The 25,209-nt window shown below is 39.0% G+C and overlaps 2 protein-coding genes across 2 annotated transcripts; both read right to left on the bottom strand.

The window, feature by feature from the left end:
- Positions 1-9,190: 9,190 nt before the first annotated feature.
- Positions 9,191-21,435, bottom strand: LOC131330697 (uncharacterized). Its single transcript, XM_058364374.1, has 3 exons — positions 21,006-21,435; positions 15,075-16,079; positions 9,191-9,295 (listed from the first exon to the last, which is right to left on the bottom strand). The coding sequence occupies exons 1-2, from the start codon at positions 21,376-21,378 to the stop codon at positions 15,931-15,933; spliced, it is 522 nt and encodes a 173-aa protein (XP_058220357.1). The 5' UTR covers positions 21,379-21,435; the 3' UTR covers positions 9,191-9,295; positions 15,075-15,930.
- LOC131328643 (uncharacterized) lies at positions 15,080-15,655 on the bottom strand. The gene has a single exon (XM_058361561.1). The coding sequence runs from the start codon at positions 15,653-15,655 to the stop codon at positions 15,080-15,082; it is 576 nt and encodes a 191-aa protein (XP_058217544.1).
- Positions 21,436-25,209: the final 3,774 nt, after the last annotated feature.

Raw genomic sequence — 25,209 nt, 5'->3', positions numbered from 1 at the left:
GCGGTAAATTTATGTCATGGATAAATAATTGGTACATTCACAACTCAAACTTATACTCCTATATATTTACTATGTATTAAATGAAAATGGTGTACAAATTACATCAACTGCGCATAACGAAACATATCCTTATAGCATTTATATCACCAGACTTGATGAAAGCGAGCCTTAAACCCAAATCAATTGGAATTTACGTCGCAATTTATCATAACACCAATGGTAAGGTTTACATCGCCATTACGTTTCGAGTCCGTCATAGGCAGGGAGCGAAATAGCAAATCAAGTTCGAATCCGGCTTCACAGACCTAACATCCTTGCTGTAGGACTTGTTTATATCCTAGCTACCAAAACATGCAATAATGCAAATTAATTGTTTACTTGAGAAACAACAAACATTGCTGATCATTATCGGACTCATCATATATAATACTAGTTATTTCACAACAGAATCCAACAAAGGATGCAAGCTAGGTTCCTTGAACCCCTTTGATGACGAAGAAACACACGTAAGAGATCAATGATAGATTCTGATTAATAATAGTTCACCTCGTAATTATCAATTAAACCCTTGTGCTGGCCATTCTTTTTAAATTAATAAGAATGGGGCTGCAGTGGAGTCGACCCCTCCATGTGCACAGAACCTAAGGCAGGTGAAATCAAAGACACCGATAGATATATTAATTATTCACATTCGGCAGATGTTCAATCATAAATTAAAACCCTAGCCTCTGAGTTTTTTATTATTATTATTATTATTATTATTATTATTATTATTATTATTATTATTACATGCACTAGGAAAAAACAAGTATCAGAATTACGTCGAACCGGAAATTTATAAGTCCACAGTCACTACAAGCGTCCAACTAATGGTCCTGTTAAGGGAAGAAAAAATGATCCCGACAAATATCAAGGGAATAACACCTATTTGCAAGTGAGGAGATTTGAACTTCTTATCTTGTAGTGAAGATGCGGTAGTTCTGGCCGGCTTAGCAAGCTCTAGGTTTTAAAAAAAAACCTAGTTGACTCTTCTTAATTTTATCATATACATGATACTGTAAGTACAGAAGAGTGAGAATCTACTTTTAAACTTGGTCTGGCTGCTGGAAAGGTAGTAGAAAAAAATTGGAACTTTCTAAAGGGTTTGTGCCCAAATGATCCATACAATTACCTAGAAGAGTGCTAATCTAAGCAGTAAATCCTATACACACACAAACACAAAATTTCCACTTGTTTTACAAATTGGTACTATTACAATTCAGTTGTTCTAGAAAAATCCAAATGTATATATAGAAGGAAAGTTAACCAAACACAACCACAACAGCATCACTACCAAAGACCGTAATCCCAACTAATGTTTCGGAAAAATACTCATTTTACGTACATGTTTTCAAATTCATGGTGTTTTCCTTTTATAGAGACCGAAATCGTGTATGCAACTGTTTCATAGAAATACAATTGAATAGCATATTTAACGGAAGTACAATAAAATACAGCTGTATTGTCTAGCGAGCAAGGGTAGTGTTGGTTTGGTTGTTTTCACTTGGGAAGCCTACCTGCCAATATAGCTATCCACGCCTTTAACAAAGGATGGATATGAGCGTTCTTAATTTGATTGTTTTTGCATTATTCAGTTTGTCAACGGAAACAGTTATCCTTTTGGCACAAAAAAAAAAAAAACTGTTTGATAGATTTAGTACCTCATAACTGTGTATGTTTTCCCTAAAATTTAAAATGGAAATTACATATTTACGTTTGTATTCCCATAAAATAGCATTTGAAGGAAATGTGCCCTACTCCTTGTTTAATTTTCCAAGATGACCGAGGTACAAGGCTACCACTTATTGATTTGTCAAATCAATTCATCATTATCGCCCTCTTAGTGGATTAAATAATTAGTGATCCAAAATCCATTTCATTAATTATGCTTTATCTGGTAGATAAGCTGCATATTATCCATGTCAGCCACTTATAATTATTTGAGATGAAAAGGAAAAATTTATTCCATGTGTTGTGTTGGGTCACTGCCGAAATCTTTATTTTTTAGTATCAATTAATGCTATTTTTATCTTTTTTCTTTTCCTCAATGTACCCCTTCGAGATTAATAAAAAGTATCTTTTTGCCAAACAAAAAAAATAATAATAATGCTCTAGATTTCTCCCCAATACTAATTAGGCCACCCCAAAACATCGAGTAGATCAAGAAGCCATGAATTAGCACTTGGATGTCTGAGCCAACTTCCACGCACCTTGACCAATTCTAAAATCCTGAAATTAACGATCAGACAAACTCTCTAGCAGCGACTACGGTTTGATATGTTTGGCAACCATAGAATTCTGGTACAATTATGCTATTGGTTGATGTTATTTTGAAATTGGCAAACCACTGGATTTAAATTCAATTAGCAAATCGATTAGGTGATCAGTCTAGTAAACGATATGATGTTCTCTTGTTAACAATTGGCTTTTATATAGATAAGCAAAAAATTAGGTTACCCGTCAAATTAATAACAACTTCTAATGATGTGATTTGCGTTTTAGAGAGGTAGCTCATATATCTAAATCACTCAGTTGTAACACGACAATTGGTATTTAATCACAGCCCAAGATCGATTAAATATCCAACAGCGCATGCAGAAGTACTTTAGCTATTGTATTTTTTCCTATAAATTTAAAAAAAAAAAAAAATGTCACACTCTAGAAATGTGACATGCACATTCCTAAATATGTCACATTAATCCATTAATGCTCAATTGATTGAGGTCTAAAATTAAAATATGTCACGTTCTGTCATTTTTCGATCGAGTTTAGCTTTTGAGGTGTTTAGTTGACTAAAAGATGGAAATCGTGTTTTGTCTAAGATACTTCAGTCTTCATGCATGAGTAGTGACCACCCGAAGCGGTAACCTCGTGGTCAGTGGGTCACACGCATATGACTCGAGTTTAAGGAGATTGTGGATTTGAGGAGTACTTGTAACACTCTTGAAAGTCTACATAGATGATCTTGGGTATATAACAAACTTTGTGGGCTACTACTAGTACCTTGTGCTTAAGTTTTTGGGCTATGTGGTATGGCTTGTGGATCAAAATCAGGATACTGGGCCAGTGATCTGCTTGGGGCGTTACAGTACTGCTATTGACACCCTCTCCAACAAAAAGTTGATTTTTATATATAGTCGAAGAAATTAAAGTAAATCACCCACTTTACACAAGATGAGAAAAACGGGCCTTGAGTCGTGACCCTATTTTAGTATATGTTGGCTTAATTAATTCTTAGTTGTTATATATATGGCATGTTTGTGGTGATATCGTTTGTGGCTCATTGTAAGCTGTATTAAGATAATTTTGCATAATTAATACAGATCATAAAATGTAGAGTAACTTTTGTGATAGGGAACTTGAAAACATCATCACTTTTTATATTTTCAGTAAATCTCCAAAATGACAGAGCTGATTCATGGGGATTGTTGTACTTCTAATGGTCCCATGTGACAAAGGTAGGTAAAACCTAACAACAGCCATTCCAATTGTGCTCTGGGAAATCATGGAAACGTTGTTAGAATTCTAACACACACGCTCCCACCCCACCCCCTGTGTAACTCAAAGTGTCAAATCAGCTTATGTGCACCGCAATCGATATTTCGGGAGATAACTGTCCAATAGCAGGAGGCCCAATAATCATCGAGACCAGTTAATACGTATACAACAAAAGAGCAAACTCTTAAGTATCAGGATTGGATCGATCATCTACAAACCAATCTGTTGTGGTTAATTAGTTAATTAGGACTACTTTTTGTGTGATCCTTTGTTTGCTGGGTGAAGAAAAAACAAAAGGAAACTTTCTTTTTCTTTTTTTTCCCTTATCAGAAAGCGAAAGGAAACATTGAAAATCAAAAGTGATTGAATTGGATGGTTCATCATGCTTGTTTGTTAACATTCCAATTTTCTTTTCCGAGACCTCAATTTCAACAGCCAAATGTGGTCCAAAATATATATGCCTAGAGCTGGCAAGCATTGCCACCCATAAGGGTATCTAGCTATATATATGTAAGGCAAAATACTATATCCGGTTCATTTTGAATCGGTGTAGGGCACCCCATACAGTTGTAGGCCTAACGAAGAAAGTTGTTAATTTCTTTATGGGAAACCAGATATACACAGCTCATTTGCATTGGTTGCTGGGAAACCAATTTAATTAATCTGGCCTAATGAAAATTAATATATCAAAACATCTTTGAAGTTGCAACGCCAAGACACGAAGGTAGTAGCTACGTAGTATTATCAGGAGTATCTGCTAACAGATATTTTCTATAGAAGGAGAGGTTGAGATGAAGAACTCTAGGTCGAAATAGTTATATCGACAATGAACTGACGGTGTCAGCTGGTTATAGAGATTTATACATGCAGTTGTTACACATGTCCAAGCAATTAATTCAAGCTCTAACTTCTTTATATTTATCGATGTCGGATTACGAAAAAGAAAACACGATAAACCACTGCCGAAATGGAGCAAAGCACTTGAAAATATTACTACTAATGACTTTCATGGAAGGAATTTTGCAGGGTAACAAATTTTGACTATAAGATCATGATTCATGAACTTGTGTCTCATGGCCAATTGGGGAGAAATTTTCAACTTTGATTAACAGCCGTACAGAGACCTTGGGTTTTGGCCCAATGGTCGACTTCTATGGGCAGGAGGTTGGTCTTCGTAGAAATCTAACAAATACTAACATATTAACGTCAGAGAAAAAAATAAAAAAGATCAACAGACATATAGGCAAAATGCCAAGGGATTTGGACAAGTGAACATGATAAAACTAATATAGTAAGTGTTTGTCTTCCATGACGTTAGATGTTCAGATTCCACAGAGACTAAACATTCCAAACTTTGAAACCACTAAAGAGTTTACCGGTTGTTACCTTCTGGACCTCTAAATTAGTCGAGATGCGCGGAATTAGCTGGCCGGACAAGAATAACGAATAATGAAACAATTCATATATTGAATTGAAGAGCTCATTTAACATCTGTCTAAAAAAAATAAAAATAATAAAACAGCCATAGAGCCAACTCAATGAGTTTTATAATACGGACATTCCAAGACAGTCTCTGACTTGAGGCTATAAATCAAATTTTGTCATTGACTTCTTTCATGCATACAGCTTGGCACAAGGAATAAATGTCTTTGGGGGTAATGAAAAGATAACTATTGTCAACCTATCTGTTTAATATTTGACAGAAATAGTTATAAGAGATATGTAATCTTATAAAACAAAAACAAAAAATGGTGATCGCGCGTGAAATTAATAATACTATTCACATAACCTGCTATATAATACATTCGACGCTTTTTTATATCACTTAGGACTATATATTAGCCCGTAATACTAATCAAATACCCAATGTACCACCCCTTTTATTGTACAACCCAACTCAATACCCGTATACGGTTCAATTAAAGGACCTTATTCTGTGAATCTAATTTTCCAAGACCATGTTCGTATTACTAACTCTCCACTAAACAAAGAGTTTAATAGAAAAGAATATGGCAAAAAATCTTGCAACCAAATCCCATATCTCGGGATAATGAAAATTTAGGGCGAGAGAAGGTAGGAAATGGCAGGGAAATGGACAACGTACATTTCAATCATTTCCCTAGTACCAATAATGATTGGCGTGATATATAGTATAAGTTGGCTAGCTAGCTATAAATGAGGTATATATAGAGTTTAGTAGTAGCAGAGTGGTCATGTATCTATCTATAGCTACGCAATATACTCCTACTTTTTAATAAAATCATGTCCTCTCTTGTCAACCCATGATTGAGGAATCGTAAACAGATAGAATTATCTGGAAGAACTCCCCATTTCTTAACACTCCAACCAATATAAGTAGTAAATTGTTGTTACTTTGTTAGGTAATTGATAGATACTACTAGATACTTATTTTGCCACTCCTCGTGACTTTTTAGCTGTGTGACATTCTTGGTCTGGTGGATGGAGAAATATAATTTTGGGTGCCGGTAGGATACCACACACATCGGCGATCCAACGTCCAAACATGTATCTTAAAAAAAAGAAAAGAAAAGAAAAAGAGGAAGGTTCAGTTTGTCTATTAGACAATGCTCTATCCACAAGTGGAAAAAATTTTCAGTGCCGGGTGGATACCAGGTGGTACCAACTCGGTGCATCTGGACCGCTCATTTCCATTTTGGACGACTCGAATTTGGAAAGAGAAAAATGATAGAGAAAGAGGAGGGAGAGGGTTTTAATCTGGGCCGTCCAATACACTTTTGGACGGCCCGGATGAGCCGAGTGGGCACCACGCTATGTGGTACTCACCTGGTACCCAAAAATTTCTCCCACAAGTGAAAGGGAAATAGTTGTACTAATGCCACCATTCCCATCTCATGCAGAAACCCGTGCAACCTAAATCAGCGAATGACATAAATAAGCATATCTCTTGTGTATGTCCACCAAAAATACAACTACCAAAAGCAAAAATAAAAATAAAAATGGCTCTGTTTCAAATTAAAATCACAATCTGATTTTCGATTCACATTTGGATTCCAAACCCCGAGTCAGAACAACGATAGAGATGTCGCACGTACTAAAAACTTCTGCCCGCAATTTGAATACCTTAAGCACACTCACCGTACCCTGCAAAGTTGCGCTCGATGTCAAATCAAAGCGCCCGGTAACAAGATCTCTTAAAAAATGGTGATTCAACACCAACTTTTCTGCAGTAACACTTGAGTAAGTTCTTATGTTAAGTTCTCCGCGTGCAGGGACTACTTCAGATTCAATTGGAACTTCTGCTATGTTGGTTCCACGGTAGCTAATGTATGCTTTCGTATTCTTGTATTTGAAGCTTCCGTAATTGGGGTTGCTGATAGTAATCACCATGCCTAACGTAACATTTAGGCGAAATTTCGGAAAGACACGGAGTTGGATGTTTTCGAGGCTAGCTGGGTGGGGAGTGACATGAGGTTCTTTAGGCTTAAGCATGGCAAAATACAAGATCAAGGAAATAACTACGAAGACGATCAGTAAAATCAAGGCCACGCCGCAGCAGATTTTTAGACGTTTGTGAAATTTTTCGCTTCCGCTCATAGTTGCTAATCTTCGGACTGGGGAAGCCGATAACATCGAGATTTTTCGATGTTCATGGTTTTGGCAGTGGATATGGCTTGTAAATAAGCACATTAGGCATACAAATTAACTATATCGAAATAAAGCATTTTGATCATGCTACTTGAAAATGAACGATTTCGCAAATAAAACAAAATAATACGACATGATAACCTATATATAAACGTAACGATCAATGTATGGAAGGAAAAAAGATTAGTTTCGGCCTCTGTGAGTTTGTAACTCCGTGTAACACGTTAATGGCTTCCTACCCTCAAGATTCTACGGCCGTTTCTCCACGAATGCGCACTTGTAGATTGAAAACACGATCGAAAGGAAATTTGTAGGTTATACAAAACAATACACAACTACTAATATATATGGGCTTATTATCAGAGGTTTTTTTAGAAAATAAAAATAAAAATTAGAGAAGAAGGCAAGAGAGCTACTATAGGCAAACATGTGTTCCAAGGAATGGGAGGGTTACTGTTAATTGTTTTATAAACCAAGGTCTCATGTGCTTTTGAGTAACTGATATGTGGTTTAATACATAAACTTAAAGCACAATGGTCAAGTAAATAAAACTTTAATTTCTAGTTGTAACAGATATGCAATTAACTTAATACTCAATTTTGAGCCAAATAGTAACATGTCACCAATTACAGTTTTTAGTAACTCGTGTATCTGAGCCAGCTTACGCGCGTCTTAATTAATTATAGGGAGTCAATCTCATCTCTTATTTGCAGGGAATATCGTCCGGCCACTACGTGAGCAACTGCAACATCAAGCTAATTACTTAATACTACAAATAAAGTTATAGATCTCTCTTCTTTTTTCTTTTTGCTGGTGTTCAAGTTATCTCTAGTTACCAAATATTTTTGTGTTATCCCTATAGGAATAATACCAACACATACTAACATACAAAGACAAATACTGATTGTTCAACTCATGGACCACAGTATCGTTACTCTGTTATCACTCACTTAATTTATCTCCATACCGATGATCAGCCTCTTATTTGTTGTTTTGTTTTTGTGCTTCATATCCTAATGTTTTTATCCCTTTGTAACTTTGTTTTGTGCGCGAATTATTTATTTGCCCATGTTTTGTTTGGATGCCTGATGCCCTATTTCTGTTCAAAAAAATAATCAAAGAATTAAATCACCTTCCCCAAATGGAGTACTACTTATCTTTTTTGATGGCCAATTGGCCATAGTTGGTTTCATGTTTAGATAATAGGCCGTGAAATAGGGGATGCCATAGGCCCACAGTCGTATTGTTCAGCCCATTTGTTCGCTGCGTTTTGATAAATCATATCACTGTGTTTGAAATAGGCCGTGATATGATTCATTGGGCTTAAGAAAAGGCCAAGCCCAGTTGAAACACTGAAAGGCAGTTCTCATGGTCTGAGTACTCTCGTAGTTCAATGTGGCATTGTCTTGTGGTATTTCCCGCAAATAAAAAACCAACATCACACAATACAGGTCACTCTTTGCCTCCTAATCATTCAAAAAAGTGAATGGTAATGTCTCTACTGCGAAGTTTGCCGCTCAAATAGTTAGAGTACCACTAAACACAAATATTTTCCCTTACCTTGTTATATAGAAATCACTCTGCCTCCCTTTCCATCCTTTTGGAGTTCACCCTACTCCAAGGACTCATTTGTTTGGAAGATTAGGGAACGAATAAGAAACGTAATCTTGTGGAGTCCATAAATTCGGTGTTTGGAACCCCACAAATTAAGACGAAATTAAGGGCGTCTATATCTCGTACATACGTTGGGTTACGAACCCATGGAGTAGGATTACACATCCCCTTATTCAAGACTGTATTGAGGTGACTAATTCATCCTTTGTCTATGAAAAACTTGTCGTTTCACGAGAATGCATACAGCATTTCCTACCAAAACAAGCACTGAAATTTTTCGCTATTCGCCATTTCTATAATCCATTCATATCCATGTATTTTATATAGCTTTCGTTTATTTCGGCACAAACAAAACAGCCCCAAGAATCATTTTCGTCTCATCCAAACATAACACCAACGGAAATCAACAAGCTAGAGAAACTAACAAAATAGATTTACTTGCGAAAACAAAACTAGACAAGTAATTAAAACAAGTCAAAGATGAAGAAAGATGATTACAAGAAAGGATTCTCTTTACCTGTTGACAATTGGCATCAATTCTCCACATGGGCTGCTGAGAGGTGCAGCCTTTGTTGAACCACATGGGCTGCTGAGAGGTGCAGCCTTTGTTGAAAATGGCATGACAGCCATTCTTTGAATGGCCTATAAATGGAGACCCTTTGGCTCAAAGTTTTGTATCAGAAATCAGAGAGAAGAGAGTGATACACGAGTAGATTGTGAGGCAATACTGTGTGAGTCTGAGTGATTGTTGTAATCCTCCTCCAGTAAATATAGTGAATCCGCTGCCCCTCCGTGGATGTACCCGATTATTGGGGAACCACGTAAATCCTTGTGTTTCTCTGTGTTGTGTGTTTGTGTTTGCTTGGTTTGACTCTGGTTTAGCACTACAATTGGTATCAGAGCACGTAGTGTAGAACCAAGAACACAAAAACCACCATAGTTTCCGACTCTGCTTCTCAGTCCGTGTTCTGTCCGAGTCACAGAGCCACGTTTTTTTTTCTGATCCAAGAATCCGTTTGACCACTGAGTCTTGTGCGTCCTTGCGAGACGATTCCAACGCACCAAGACCCATCGGAAACGGAGTAACAACGAGGTCACACGCTCCGTTCGACGGTTGAGCGTGAAAGAAGCTGCTGCTCGCCGGATCTGTTTTTTTTATCTTTTCAGAAAACAGAGTTTTTTTTTACTTTAATATCTGTAAGGAGGAAAACCAGGTGCTGGTTTTTGACTAGTCAAAGCCAGGGAAAATTATCCAGTGCTACTGGCTCCCCTAGAGACGCTGATGTCAGCTTGACATCATCGATCCAGAAGCTTCAGAAGGTTACGCCCAGTCAGCACGCCACGTGTCACCCAGTCACCAGACACGTCACCAGCCACATCATCAGAGAGGCTGAGTCATCAGCCACGTATTCAGCCACGTGTCTTTCCACGTCAGCCCCAAGTGTGCGCCACATCAGCAAAAAAGGCCCAGTCATTAGCGCCCAGTCAGCATTTATTGCTGAGTCAGCAGGTCCAGTCAGTCCTAACCAGAGGGAATATTCTCTGATCCAAGGAATATTCCAGAAGGTGTTATTTTGCGATTTCGGAGCCATTTCAACTCTGATTTGCGCAAGTGAGTAGTCGTTCCTGACTATTCTCGACGTTCCGGATCCAACGCCGCACTCCGTTTTCCGCAACTCAGCTCTGACATTGGTGTTTTGTCCGTTGGTTGGCTAAAAAGCGCCGTTTTTTGGTGTTTTTGTGCACCGGATATTCACGTGGGTGGAGTTTAAGGAGTTCTAATGGCGGAAGAAGAGTTTAAGGAGACCTCGGAAGTTTCTTCATCTGCAGAGAAGAATACCGAGCATCCCAAGGTCACTTCGAGCAGTTATGGGCAAAGGAATACGGTTTCCAATGCTAAGTTCGAGGTGGAGAAATTTGACGGAACAAGTAACTTCGGCATGTGGCAATGCGAAGTTTTGGATGTTCTGTATCAACAGGAGTTGGATATTACGTTAGAGGAGAGGCCGAACGACATTTCAGACAAGGATTGGATAAAGCTTAATCGCCAAGCTTGTGGCACCATCAGACTTTGTCTTACGAAGGATCAGAAATACTTCGTGATGAAGGAAACGTTAGCTAAAGAGCTATGGGAGAAATTGGAAAACAAGTACATGACGAAGAGTATTGAGAATCGGTTGTATCTCAAGAAGAAGCTCTACGGGTTCCAGTACGTGCAAGGTACGACTATGAACCAACACTTGAACAATTTCAATAAGATTTTGGCTGATTTGCAAAATCTAGACGTTTCCATAGAAGATGAGGATAAAGCTTTACTGTTGTTAAATTCATTGCCTGATACTTATGATCATTTGACTACTACTTTATTGTACGGTAAAGAAGAAATCAAGTTTAATGACGTTTCAAATGCTTTGATGAATAACGAGGTACGGAAGAGGGATCAGCAAGTTCACCGTGACCCGTCCGCATCAGCTTTGACAACAAGAGGCAGAACCGACACTAGGAGGACTGGTGGTGGAGGGCGAAGGAGGTCTCGCTCAAAATCAAGGGGGAAGTCTGTAGAGAGAAGATTGGGGAAAGACGAGTGTGCCCTTTGTCGTCAAAAGGGGCACTGGAAGAAAGATTGTCCGAACAAACAACCAGCTGCAAATGTTGCAGAGGAGACAGAGGATGATCTAGAGTCAGCACTATTAGTTTCATCATCACCAAACCATTCAGATGAGTGGATACTAGATTCGGGATGTTCCTACCACATGTGTCCCAACAGGGACTGGTTCTCGAGTTTTCAAGATCTCGATGGAGGAGTTGTTTTGCTAGGCGATAACACCGCCTGCAAAGTCCAAGGGATAGGTTCAATCCGTTTGAAGTTGCATGATGGGACGATCAGGGTGCTAACAGACGTTCGGTATGTTCCGGACTTGAAGAAGAATCTCATTTCACTTGGAGCCTTTGATGTGAAAGGATACAAGATTACGATGATGGGTGGAGTGCTAAAGATAGTTCGAGGGGCGCTCATTGTCTTGAAAGGTAGCCGAAAAGGAAACTTGTATTTCCTAGACGGTTGCGCAGTCACAGGGAGAGTGGCCGTTACTACTAGCTCAGACGAAGACGATGCATCCAAGCTATGGCACATGCGTTTAGGGCATGCTGGCGAGAAGGCCTTACAGGGTTTAGTAAGGCAAGGCTTGTTGAAAGGGGCCAAGACAGGAAAAGTTGGCTTCTGTGAGCATTGTATATTGGGCAAACAAACTCGAGTCAAGTTTGGCACTGGAGTTCACCGCACAGAGGGGATTCTTGACTATGTTCATTCAGATGTTTGGGGGCCGACCAAAAATGTAACTTTGGGAGGCAAACGATGGTTCGTGACATTTATTGATGATTTCTCCAGACGTGTCTGGGTTTATACCATGAGGCACAAGTATGAGGTCCTTCCAATCTTCCTTCAGTGGAAGAAAATGATGGAGACGCAGACAGGAAGGAAAATCAAGAAGCTGAGGTCAGATAACGGTGGCGAGTACAAGTCAGATCCTTTTCTCCAAGTCTGTCGGGAGGAGGGGATAGTCAGACACTTCACAGTTGCGGGGACGCCGCAGCAGAATGGAGTAGCAGAGCGCATGAATCGTACTTTGGTGGAGAAAGTTCGGTGCATGTTGTCAAATGCCGGGCTTAGCAAGGCGTTCTGGGGCGAGGCTCTCAAATATGCCTCCCATCTTGTCAACCGTTTACCGTCAGCAGCAATCGGAGGGAAAACTCCGATGGAGGTATGGTTTGGGAAACCAGTTACAGATTATGATTCGTTACATGTTTGGGGTTGTTCTGCTTACTATCATGTAACTGAGTCCAAGTTAGATCCACGAGCCAAGAAAGCTGTTTTCTTGGGTTTCACTTCAGGTGTTAAGGGATACAGGCTCTGGTGTCCCGAGTCCAGGAAGGTGATTCTAAGTAGGGATGTTACTTTCGACGAATCTGCTATGTTACAGCAGGTTCCTTCCAAGGAGAATGTGGAACCGAATGCCCAGCAGCAGGTGGAGCATTCAGAACAGGCGGAGGTTGAGACTCCCCTTGTTCCAGCCAAAACTGTTCAGACAGTCAGCCGTCCTGAGGATCAACCCGTTGATCAGGATGTCATTACCGAAGAGGAGGCACCATTGCAAGAAATACTACAGCAGCCAGAATCCATTGCAACCAGCAGACCGAGGCGGGAAATCCGGAAACCTGCTCGATATGCTGATACAGTAGCTTATGCACTTCCAGTGACAGACGATGATGTCCCCTCCACTTACCGGGAGGCAGTGCAGTGTACAGATAGTAACAAGTGGAAAGAGGCGATGGATGAGGAGATGGGTTCACTCTCCAAGAATCAGACTTGGGATTTGGTTCAACTTCCCAATGGCAAGAAATCTATTGGCTGCAAGTGGGTTTATGCAAAGAAGGAAGGTACAGGATCTGAGAAAGTCAGGTTCAAAGCAAGATTAGTAGCCAAGGGTTACGCACAGACGGAGGGGATCGACTACAACGAGGTGTTCTCCCCTGTCGTCAAACATTCGTCGATCAGGATCTTGCTTGCATTGGTAGCACAGTTTGACCTTGAGTTAGCCCAACTCGATGTCAAGACCGCTTTTCTACATGGAGATCTGGATGAGGAGATCTATATGGCTCAGCCAGATGGTTACAGAATTGCAGGAAAGGAGAATTGGGCTTGTAAACTGAAGAAGTCGCTATACGGGTTGAAACAGTCGCCGAGACAGTGGTACAAGCGCTTTGATCGGTTTATGATGGAGCAGGGGTACACAAGAAGTCACTTTGACCATTGTGTTTACTTCTGCAAACTCCCGGATGGATCTTTTGTCTATTTGCTCTTATATGTAGATGACATGTTGCTTGCATGTAAGAGCAAGGTGGAGATTGACAGACTGAAGGCTCAACTCAGTAAGGAGTTTGACATGAAGGATCTCGGGGAGGCAAAGAAAATACTCGGCATGGAAATTCAGCGGGACAAGGCGAAAGGCACAGTTTGTTTGACTCAGACGCAGTATCTGAAGCGAGTGTTGCAGAGATTTGGGATTGACAGGAAAGCCAAACCTGTCAGTACACCTTTGGCCGCTCATTTTAAACTTAGTGCATCGATGTCGCCGCAGAAGGAAGACGAACGGAAGCAAATGGCTCAAGTTCCTTATGCCAATGCTGTGGGAGCTTTGATGTATGCTATGGTTTGTACGAGGCCGGACATTTCACACGCAGTTAGCATGGTCAGTCGATACATGCACAATCCAGGGAAAGAGCACTGGCAGGCTGTGAAATGGATTCTACGGTATTTTCAGGGTACTGTGGATGTTGAATTGAAGTACGAGAGAAACAGAAAACTTGGTCAGCATTTGGTTGGTTACGTGGATTCCGATTATGCTGGTGACCTAGATAAGCGACGGTCGACTACAGGGTATGTGTTTACACTTGCTGGAGGGCCAATCAGTTGGAGGTCAACGTTACAGTCAACGGTGGCTTTGTCTACTACAGAGGCAGAGTATATGGCAGTGACAGAGGCTTTCAAGGAAGCTATTTGGGTACATGGTTTGATTGAGGACTTGGGAATTGTTCAGAAAAACGTGGAGGTTTTTTGTGACAGTCAGAGTGCCATTTGTTTGGCGAAAAACCAGGTTCACCATTTCCGCACCAAGCATATCGATGTTCGGTTTCATTTCATCAGGGAGATTGTAGAGGAAGGGGATGTTCTTCTTCAGAAGATTCCGACTGCAGATAACCCTGCGGATATGCTCACCAAAGTGGTTGCAGGGATCAAGTTCCAACATTGCTTGGACTTGATCAACATCTCTCGAGCAGTGCGCGCCTAAGGGCGCAGAGGGGCAGTGTTGTGTGTTGGGGGCATTATCGGACCTTTGGAGAATTGTCGTCAAGGTGGAGATTGTTGACAATTGGCATCAATTCTCCACATGGGCTGCTGAGAGGTGCAGCCTTTGTTGAACCACATGGGCTGCTGAGAGGTGCAGCCTTTGTTGAAAATGGCATGACAGCCATTCTTTGAATGGCCTATAAATGGAGACCCTTTGGCTCAAAGTTTTGTATCAGAAATCAGAGAGAAGAGAGTGATACACGAGTAGATTGTGAGGCAATACTGTGTGAGTCTGAGTGATTGTTGTAATCCTCCTCCAGTAAATATAGTGAATCCGCTGCCCCTCCGTGGATGTACCCGATTATTGGGGAACCACGTAAATCCTTGTGTTTCTCTGTGTTGTGTGTTTGTGTTTGCTTGGTTTGACTCTGGTTTAGCACTACATTACCAACATCACAATTTGATTTTCGAATAGCAGTTGGACTCCAAACTCTGATTGTGAATGAAAATAGAGATGTCACAAGTACTTAAAATCATCGCTTTGTGTTTAAATATCTTAAGCGCTTTCGCTTTACCATGCAAAGTAGCCTTGGATGTCAAGTTGAAACTCCCAGTAATAAGATCACTCAAGAAATGTGAGTTAGTAATCAACTTGTCTGCAGCGACATTAGCGTAGGTGCTCAAATTGAGTTTCCAGCGTGCAGGGACAGTTTCACCTTCAATCGGAACCTCTGCTACATTGGTTCCATGGTAATCGATATAAGAAGTGGAATTCTGGTATTTGAAGCTTCCGTAGTTGCGATTGTTGAGTGTAACTACCAAGCCTATGGTGACACTGAGGCTAAAAGCTGGGAAGATTTGGACTTCAATGTTTTCAAGGCTTACTGGATGGGCTGTGACTTGAGGTTGTTTAGGCTTAAACATGGTAAAATACAGGGTCACACAAACAATTGTGAAGACGATCAACAAAACGAAGGTCGTAGCACAACAGATTTTCAGGCCTTTTGGGGAACTTTTAGCTCCAGGCATATTCGCGATGATTGTGGGATTGGAGGTGAAATTCCTATTCTGCTACAAACCCAATAATCAAGCAATAATATGAATGAAGAATAAACGATGAACACCGGATATACATGGAAAACTCCAAATTGGTAAAAACCACAAGAAGAAATCAAACACTATAAAACATTGTGTAGTTATAAGCAGTCTTACCTTACGATTTGAATCCTCACAATCACCCTAAGACTTATTTGCCGAATCAACATTCACCACACCCAATATTTGATTGCCGTTTACTCGAATCCTCAAGCCTTCCAAAACCCTTCGGAAATCCACCGAAGAACAGAACTCTGAATATGTTGAGATAAAAAACCGTGAGCACCTCTGGGAGTTTGAATGTGTTGGGTTCCCTCCTGAGCGGAGGCTTGGGAAAAGAAAATGCACCTATAGTGCTCTGCGTGTGATGACAAAAGAAGAACAAAAGTTAGTGGCCGGGGCTCTTTTGTCTATATACCTGGAAAAGAAAAGAAAAACGGTGGCAGTGTTGTGTGTGCCTCAGTGTGTGTTCTGGTGGTCAAAGTAAATTGGGGCAGCAATTGCAAGCCAATTTACTCTCCATTATTGAAGCAATCAACAGCTGCAGCTTCGTGTATGTGCGCTGCGGTCCAAAAGGAGAAACAGGTGCAGCCATTCTTCTCCTCTTTTGTATTGGTGATTATTGGATACACTTTAGGGTGTTTGTGAGATCTTGAATCTCTTTATAAACCCATTTGTAAGAACTTTTGTCGATAGTGGAATCGGACTTCCGTCCCGTGGACGTACCTCACATTTTGTGTGAATCACGTAAAAATTCCTTGTGTTCATTTGGTTTGTAGTTTTGCACATTTCAGTTTGATTCACTGCAGTTTCATTGTTTCCTTCATGATTTACTTGTGGAAAATTCCGCATATTTTTCCCAACATAATGATGCTTCAATCGTCCGCCAAATGGATTGCCACTCCCAGATTCAAGCTAGACATGCTTCTCGTTTTTTATTGATTCATCTCTTCTTCTTTTTTTTTGATCCGTATTGATTCATCTCTTGAACAAAGACCCACGTTTCTTTTTTTCTTTTCCCGCTGCTGCTACGTTTTCTCGTTATCCTAGCAGCCAATAAAATATGGTTAGAATATATTTTAGCTTTTTATTTTTAACTTTTTGTCCTTTTGGTTTTTTAAATTATGGTTAGAATATATTTTGAATTCGGTAAAGTTTTTAGATGATATGTACAGAATGCATTTTACAACAAGAGTAGTGTTTGGAAAATATGTAATGAAAATGAATTATGGATTATTTTTTACCATGTTACCCCTGGTTATTTATTATGGGTGTATAATAATGTATAGGAATAATGTTTTAATCAATTTTTTTGAGTTATACTGTGAAATTATTTTTTTGCTCGGCAATTGAAAGTCTCGAACTATTTTTTAGATTATGATTTTTTGTTTTAAGTCTTTTATGGTCTTACTTTCCGCCAACAATATTTTTATTTTTTATTAAAATAATAATTAAGTTAAATCGAATTAATTGAAAAAAAAAACAGATAACGTTAACATGAGGAGGGTATTTTGGTTATTATCTGAGTAAGTGGAGGGTATTATGGTCTCTAACCACAACACCTGAAATTGAGTTTGAAAATAAGAATGGGAAAAGGAGCTCCACACCTCTTTTTGAGTTCTCCTCTAGAAACATGAAGGAGGTGTTTGGGAACCTACATTTTGGCTTTTCATTTTCAGTTTTTTAATTTTTTGGCTTTTTAGATTATGACCAGAATGTATTTTGAATATGGTAGGAGTGTTTGGTAGATGATTGTCGAAAATCAATTATGGATTGGATTTTTACCATATTGCCCTTTGTCTTTATTACTTTGTCAAAGATGGAGGGAGGAAAGTGGGTATTTTGGTAATCGACCACAAAATGGAAAATTCAAAAATGTGAAAAACACCTCTAGACCTGTTTCTGGATTTTTGCCTCTAAACCAAAAAACTAAGAATCTATTCTCATAATGGGGTGCCAAACACCCAAAATAAAAAAATGAAAATGCAAAAATGAAAAAATGGGTTCTCAAACACCTTCGAAATTGGAGAACTCATTCTCCTAGAACTCATTTTAAGGGAGTCTCCCAACCACCCAAAATGTGAAAATAAGAAGTAGAAAAGGCAAAAAGCAAGCAGCCAAACACCTAAGTCAGCAATCAATCGAAAGCTGCTGTATAGTGTAGTCATCAGTCAAAAAGAAGAGAGTTTTATTTCGTTATCCGTACTATGAGCAATTTTGGGAGAGATTCGTTCTGTCTCTTTCTCATTCTCTTTCTCTTTGCTAGGTATGGCAATCCCGGCCGCCCCGCCCCGCCCCGCCCCTTGCCACAAATGGATTGGGTAGGGGATTGGATAGGGAATAGGGATAATTTTTTTAAAAAAATGAGGAACGGGTAGGGGATGGGTATGAATCTGTCCCCGCCCCGCCCCGTTTGTTTGTGTATATATATATGTTATATACATAAATGAAAATTACATAGGAATACTATATATACATAAGTGAGGAAAAAAGAAAGAAATTAAATCTCACTGTCAATTAACATATAAGTAATTGAATTCACTTACCACGGATAGAAGATTAGTAGAAAAAAGAGCTCAAATCGATAGTTTTAGTCAGATAAATATTGTTCACGTCTGATAAATATTGTTCACGTCGGAAACTCATGAAATAGCGTCGTGTTGAGAGACTAAGAAACGAAGCTTTAAAGAGTTTTGCGTGTGTTGTTTGTTCTTGCTGTCTTGCTGCAGGAGGGATACCGGATTAAGAATACCGATTTTGCCTATAGTTCCAGTTGGATCCCCGATTTCCCATGAAGATCCCCGTTCTCCGTTTGGGGAGGGGATGGAGGGTAAAAATAATTCCCCGGTAGGAATCGGGGAGAGGATGGGGATGAATTTAAATTCGAAAATCGGGGACGGAAATAGTGGTGTGTTCACCCCTATCCACCCCATTGCCAACCCTGGTGTACGTCTGTGTTTGCCGTTTCCTTTCCTCTTTCTTGCTTTTTTACTTTCTTTACCCATGTGACTAGTTAATGGCTAATGGACCCACCCCTGGGACCCCCCTCATAGATACGCCAGCAAGAATTTCGTAGCCTCTTTCTCGTGGGCAAGGGTCCAGGCAAGTACTCAACTCAAGTGTTCTTCGGATCAGTTCGCTCCAATTTTGGACTACTTGCGGATTCTTTGTAGGTTCACAATAATGATAAAATCTTTTACTTTTTAGAGTTTATCGAAAACAATAACCAAATCAAAAATCACGTTGATTGAATGTCGTTTGATATGATTTCTCTATGTTTTTGGTGAGCTTATTTCTCCTGTAGTACAGCAGTGAAGATGGATTATAACGAAGTAATCTTTGAATCAGACTGTATAGCATTTATAAACTGCTTTAAGGTTGGAAAGCCTCCATGTCCGTGGGAAATCAAAACAATTGTGGATGACATCAGATCTTGGGCAAAAACTAGGAAATGGTCTTTCGTTTGGTGTAGTAGGGACATTAATACAGTTGCTCATGGTTTGGCAGCATTTTGTGCTGATAGATTTTTTGTTTTCCAAGCAAAATGTTTACCGCCTGCTGTGGAAGTTTTGCTTTCCAAAGATGTAAATCGTTCATGAGTTTCTATAATATCGTGATCCTTTCAAAAATTAAAAAAAATAAATAAAAGGGTGTTGTCAATGCCAAAATTATTTTGTTTGTGCCAAAATTGTAGTGTATTAAATTTTGGTACCATATGTAAGGTATAAAGGCTTTTACGCACTAGAATTTTGGCACAAATAAAAATAGTTTTGAAATTACCATTTTCCTAAGAAAATCCTGTATCAATTTAAATATTGCCTCCACATTATAATCACCCAATATTATGAACATAGGACGGAAAGCATCATTTTGATTTATACGCTAAGCATGTTTATCATATTCATCAAGCTAAAAAGATAATATTACAAGTACAACATTTATGATTTATATAATAATCTGTTTTATAATAGAGATAAATTCAGAACGGTACCGGAAAAATTTATTGAACTGGTACATACCGTATGAGTAATATAAACGGTAATATAATGCCAGTACCATATCCAAAACCTTGATTCTATAGTCTATTTTGATATCCTTTCTCATAAATGATGTGAAACCTATGACATAGTGAAGATAAACTCACCAAAGAAGATATGTGACAAAATCAACAATGAATTAATTAAAATTGGATAATCAAAAGTTATCACATCACTTTTTGGTTATCCATTTAATATATAGTTGTGCTATATACACAACAATCTAAATACAATACCAAAAATAACCTCTTATATATATGTGGGGCCCACACGCACTAGAGATTGTGTTTGATGTTGTGTGTGTAGATCCTACGTATATGTATGAGGTTGTGTACCTAGAAGTTTTGTTTATTGTATGACTAAAGTTAACAACCATAAGCTCCACGATAGCCTAATCAAAATGAGTTGGCAAAAATTCAAAACCAATGGTCGACTTAAAGTGGAATTACTCTGCCTCCCTTTCCATCCTTTCGAAGTTCACCCTGATGCAATCGCTCATTTGTTTGGAAGATTAATTAGGGCACGGGATTGGAGATGTAATCTTGTGGAGTTCATAAATTTAGTGTTTAGAACCCCACAAATCGAGACGAAATTAAGGGCGTCAATATCTTGTACGTACATTGGGTTATGAACCCATGGAGTAGTACACATCCCCTTTAATCACGACCATATTAAGGTGACTATTTCGTCCTTTGTCTATGTAAAACTTGTCGTTTTAGGAGAATGCATACCGCATTTCCTACCAAAACAAGCACTGAAATTTTTCGCCTTTGCCGTTTCTATAATCCATTCATATCCATGTATTTTTTACATCCGTTTCGTTTATTTCGGCACAAACAAAAGTGCCCCAAGAATCATCGTCATACCATCCAAACATAACCCCAGCGACGGAAAGCAACAAGCTAGAGAAACAAGCATATTTTGTACAACTAGATTTACGTAGTACATGCATTTTCTTTACTTGAAAACTAACAAAACTAGGCAAGTAATTAAAATAAGTAAAAGATGAAAGATGATTACAAGCAAGGACTCTCTCTACCAACATCACAATTTGATTTTCGAATGGCAGTTGGACTCCAGACTCTGATTGTGAATGAAAATAGAGATGTCACAAGTACTTAAAGTCGTCGCTTTGTGTTTAAATACCTTAAGCGCTGTCGCTTTACCGTGCAAAGTAGCCGTGGATGTCAAGTTGAAACTCCCAGCAATAAGATCACTCAAGAAATGTGAGTCAGTAATCAACTTACCAGCAGTGACATTAGCGTAAGTGCTCAAGTTGAATTTCCGGCGTGCAGGAACAGTTCCACCTTCAATCGGAACCTCTGCTATGTTTGTTCCATGGTAATCGATATAACAAGTTGAATTCTGGTATTTGAAGCTTCCGTAGTTGCGATTGTTGATTGTAAAAACCAAGCCTATCGTGACATTGAGGCTAAAAGCTGGGAAGATTTGGACTTCAATGTTTTCAAGGCTTACTGGGTGGGCTGTGACTTGAGGTTTTTTAGGCTTAAACATGGTAAAATACAGGGTCACACAAACAATTGCGAGGACGATCAACAAAACGAAGGTCGTACCGCAACAGATTTTCAGGCCTTTTCGAGAACTTTTAGCTCCCGGCATATTCAAGGGATCGGATTTTGGGATTGGAGTAACTGTTAACGAAGAGTTGCTTTCCAATTCCATATTTTGTTTTGTGATTTAGATAATGAGATTTTCTTTGCCGTTTAAAAAAAATTATTTTTTGTGATTTACCAGGTTCAGCATAGGCTTAATAGGGATACGCTCTTTAGAAATTTCTTATAAAAAATGCTTGGAGGCCAATCCAGGTCTCTTTAGTGACTGTATCAAGGCAAGTTTGGTACTAAAATAAGGTGGAGGGAGAGTACGGCAGCTGGGTTGTGTTGGAAGTTGAAGATTTTGATAATACTATAAGCCAAAAAGGAAGAATTAGGACCCCTTTTTCGAAATCCGCCTTAAGCCCCAGAAATGTCAGGCCGGCCGGCCCTGGACAAAGTCGATGAGGTATATGTTTTGATTATGCTTGTAGCTAGGTACTTTTTGTTATTACACCTTTAGGTCTGGGTAAAATACATGTGTTTGTCTTACCCAATTATACATGGGTAATGTATGGAAGGCGGGTTGGTGCAGTGCCTCAAAAGCCCTGCATCTTGCAGTGCTATTTCTCACCGTTCAAAAGTGTTTTGGACGGTCCAAATTTTAAGAAAACAATTTCGGAAAAAAGTTAAACTTTTTCCCGAAAAAGTTTTTTTAAAATCTAGACCATTGATTGCCGAGACGGACGGACAGAATCAAGCACTGCAATTTGCTGCGCGCTAGGGGGCGTTGCAGGGTCCCAAGGTCCGATCATGTATAACAAACAAAGATAGCGGAAAAACAGCTCTTCATATAGATGCGGCTATAGGGAAGGTGAAGATATTGAAACTTATTTTATTAAAGTGTCCAGAATGTTGGAAGGCGATCGATTATACAAGACGTAATATTCTTCACATTGCGGCATATATGGAGAGAAGATGGATGATAAGATTTATCTTCAAAATGTCATGGTCAAACCAACTTATAAATCAAAAAGATAATGAAGGAAACACACTCCATTTGCTTGCTATATCCGATAGCAAAAATAGATAGCAAAAATAGGGCGTTATGGAGGAAATATGGTGTATATTGGTTTGCACTGTCCCAGGTAAGGATGTCAAACTTGAACGCACTGACATGTTTTCTCGTCACCTATTTGTGCTGTTAATTATATCTAGTTCCGATTAACCATAGTAGTCCGTATGTCCCAATTTATTTCGCAACTTTTTTTTTTTATTTTTGATGCTCGCAAAATATTTGTTATATAATTTTAAAAATTAATAGACCGAAAACACAACTCCCTTTTTGTCTCACATCAGTTGAATTATAAAGTAAAAATGTTAAACGGGTGTCAAATGGGTTGGGTCGGCACAGGCACGACATGTTTAAGAGTGACACGACACGTCTTGGGCATGGTACAACAAGGCACAATCCCTACAGCAGGCTAGGCTTAGCCGTTGTTTTGGGGCACATGGCACGGCACGAGCACAAAAAAAGTACGAGCACAATATGAACACAACACGACACAAGTAAAATTCAAAGATGTAAAATAAATTATTACAAAAGTAGATGTACACTTGATTTATTTGTCCAATAATTTTATTATTATTTTTGTCATATTTTATAGTTAACGGGGTGTAGTGAGAAGTTAATCAACAAGAAGCTCAGAGGCTATCCATAGCCTTGAAACCCCAAACCCTGCCCCTCGTGGGACTCAAACCTTGGTCTCCATGGAGGGGGGACATGAGCAAACCATCTCGCCAAGCATGATTTCTCTGTCCCATAATTGATGAGTCACAATGTTTATGATTAAGATAGAGATTTTTTTTTTTATAAGGAAAGAAAGGTTTCCATTTCATTAAAAAAAGATACTTCCTCTATTCCAATTTGTTGCGTCTATTTTGACTTTCACGTAATTTAAGAAAAGATCATAATTACATTGACTTTGTGCCAATTTTACCATTTTACCCCTTTGTAACTTATGACTTTTTTGTCAACTTTTTGTCATGTCATTAATTTGCTCCACTTTCCTTTCAAATCAAGTTCAAAATTTGGATTTAGGAGGGAGAAATGAGGGGTAATATGGACATTCAAAATTGAAAAGTTTTGAAACAAGCACATCATTTTGAGACATCCCAAAAAGGAATAAGGGCACAACAAAGTAGGACGGAGGGAGTACAAAACATAAATCCTGTAGTGATACATCAGGGAGCATCATGCACAAAGATCATACCTCGCTCATCACTACACCTCACCTCTCATTTTTTCTAGAAAGGAAAATTAAAAAAATCCCAAAGTTGTTAAGACACCTAACCCACCAAAAAGCCCAGCACCCAAAAAGAAAGCCCAAGACAAAAGGAAGAGCCCTAACCCTAATCGCCTTGTCTACACACACCAGCTACCAAAGCAAAGGGCGAGAATTAGATATGGATGAATGATCATCCACTGTATCTTTTGCAGCTACACAGTAGAGAGGAGAATGAACTGATTTTATGTGGGGCTACAGGAAAAAAAGCCCAACCCCGTTTAAAATTGAAAGGCAATTTTTTCACTCACTTTTGGTATGGAGTTTTTCAACTCTACTGAGCTGAGTGAAAAATACCAGACCTTTGGTTGCAATTTTGGCCTGGGAAAAGCCCAAAAAATTAAAGGGTTTCGGGATATATAAATTGGAACATCTATTCTAATAAGGTGGCATTGCTAAATGCTTTTTGCCCTTTGTTTCAGAGTGTTTAGGGGCTCTTTGGCCGTATGTCTATGTGCATGTGTACTGGTGGTTTTTGGATTTTCGGCTTTGGCTAATTGATCTATGTCGGCCGTCATTAACGGGCACAATCCAGCCAGCGAATTTGCCGCCGTTTTGTATTCTTATTTCTTTTGGTTTTTCTTTTCATGCATGAACACACACGCTCATTGTCACACCCATGCACATGGTTTGTTCGCATCTAAAAGGTAGGAGGAGGAGGAGTAGTTTATTCACGCTAGGTTTATGTACGTTTTTTTTTTTTAATCGGCCAAAAAAAGGTTTTCATATCATTAATGAATCAACAATACACAAAAAAAAAAAAACCCTATAGTAACAACAGAAGAAGTAATGCATTGAGGTAGCTTTGAAAAGCTGGAGCTTGCAATAACTCAATCCATCTCCTCACCTCACATTTTCATCAGATAAGAAAAAATACATCAGAGACACCAAATAGTACTGTTGGCAAGATACCAACCACGTACAACAAGACCAAACAACCAATGGGCCAGGCCCAAATCTCAAATACACATCTAATGAGCCAAAGCCCTATGCACGTTGGGTTGAGTTTTGTATTGTCTCGGGGGTTTGGCCATCAGTGGAGATGATTGAGGTATGGTTTGGTTTCGTAACAAGACTAGAGTCTGTGTTGCTTGGAATTCGTAACAAGACTAGAGTCGGCTCTGAAGTTGTTTAACTATATCGTCACATTTTATGTATTTTGATGCAGTAAATTTATTTCGGGGTTGTAATAGTCAAATCTCGATTTTTGATAAATTATACTTAATTTGCTGAATTATGACTAAAGGAACAAAACTTTTTCTAAAGAATTACGTATTACTTAATGCCTTTGAAATTCCTTAGAAAATCGGGGCGTTACACGTTTGTTTACGTATTACTTATTTCGTAGCCTCTTTCTCGTGGGCAAGGGTCCAGTCAAGTACTCAACCCAAGTGTTCTTCCAATCAGTTCGCTCCAATTTTGGACTGCTTGCGGATTCTTTGTAGGTCCACAATAATGATAAAAATCTTTCATTTTTTAGAGTTTATCGAGAAAAATGACCAAATCAGAAATCACGTTGATTGAATGTCGTTTGATATGATTTCTAAATGTAT

This window comes from Rhododendron vialii, chromosome 6a (assembly GCF_030253575.1).
Source record: "Rhododendron vialii isolate Sample 1 chromosome 6a, ASM3025357v1".
Taxonomy (NCBI): domain Eukaryota; kingdom Viridiplantae; phylum Streptophyta; class Magnoliopsida; order Ericales; family Ericaceae; genus Rhododendron; species Rhododendron vialii.
This window is presented reverse-complemented; position numbering and strand designations above follow the sequence as displayed.

Coding starts and splice junctions, on each gene's coding strand:
- LOC131328643 (XM_058361561.1), bottom strand. CDS start 15,655: ATGCCTGGAGCTAAAAGTTCCCCAAAAGGCCTGAAAATCTGTTGTGCT.
- LOC131330697 (XM_058364374.1), bottom strand. CDS start 21,378: ATGCCGGGAGCTAAAAGTTCTCGAAAAGGCCTGAAAATCTGTTGCGGT. Junction 16,080..21,005: donor TTACGCTAATGTCACTGCTG/GTAAGTTGATTA, acceptor CATCACACGCAG/AGCACTATAGGTGCATTTTC.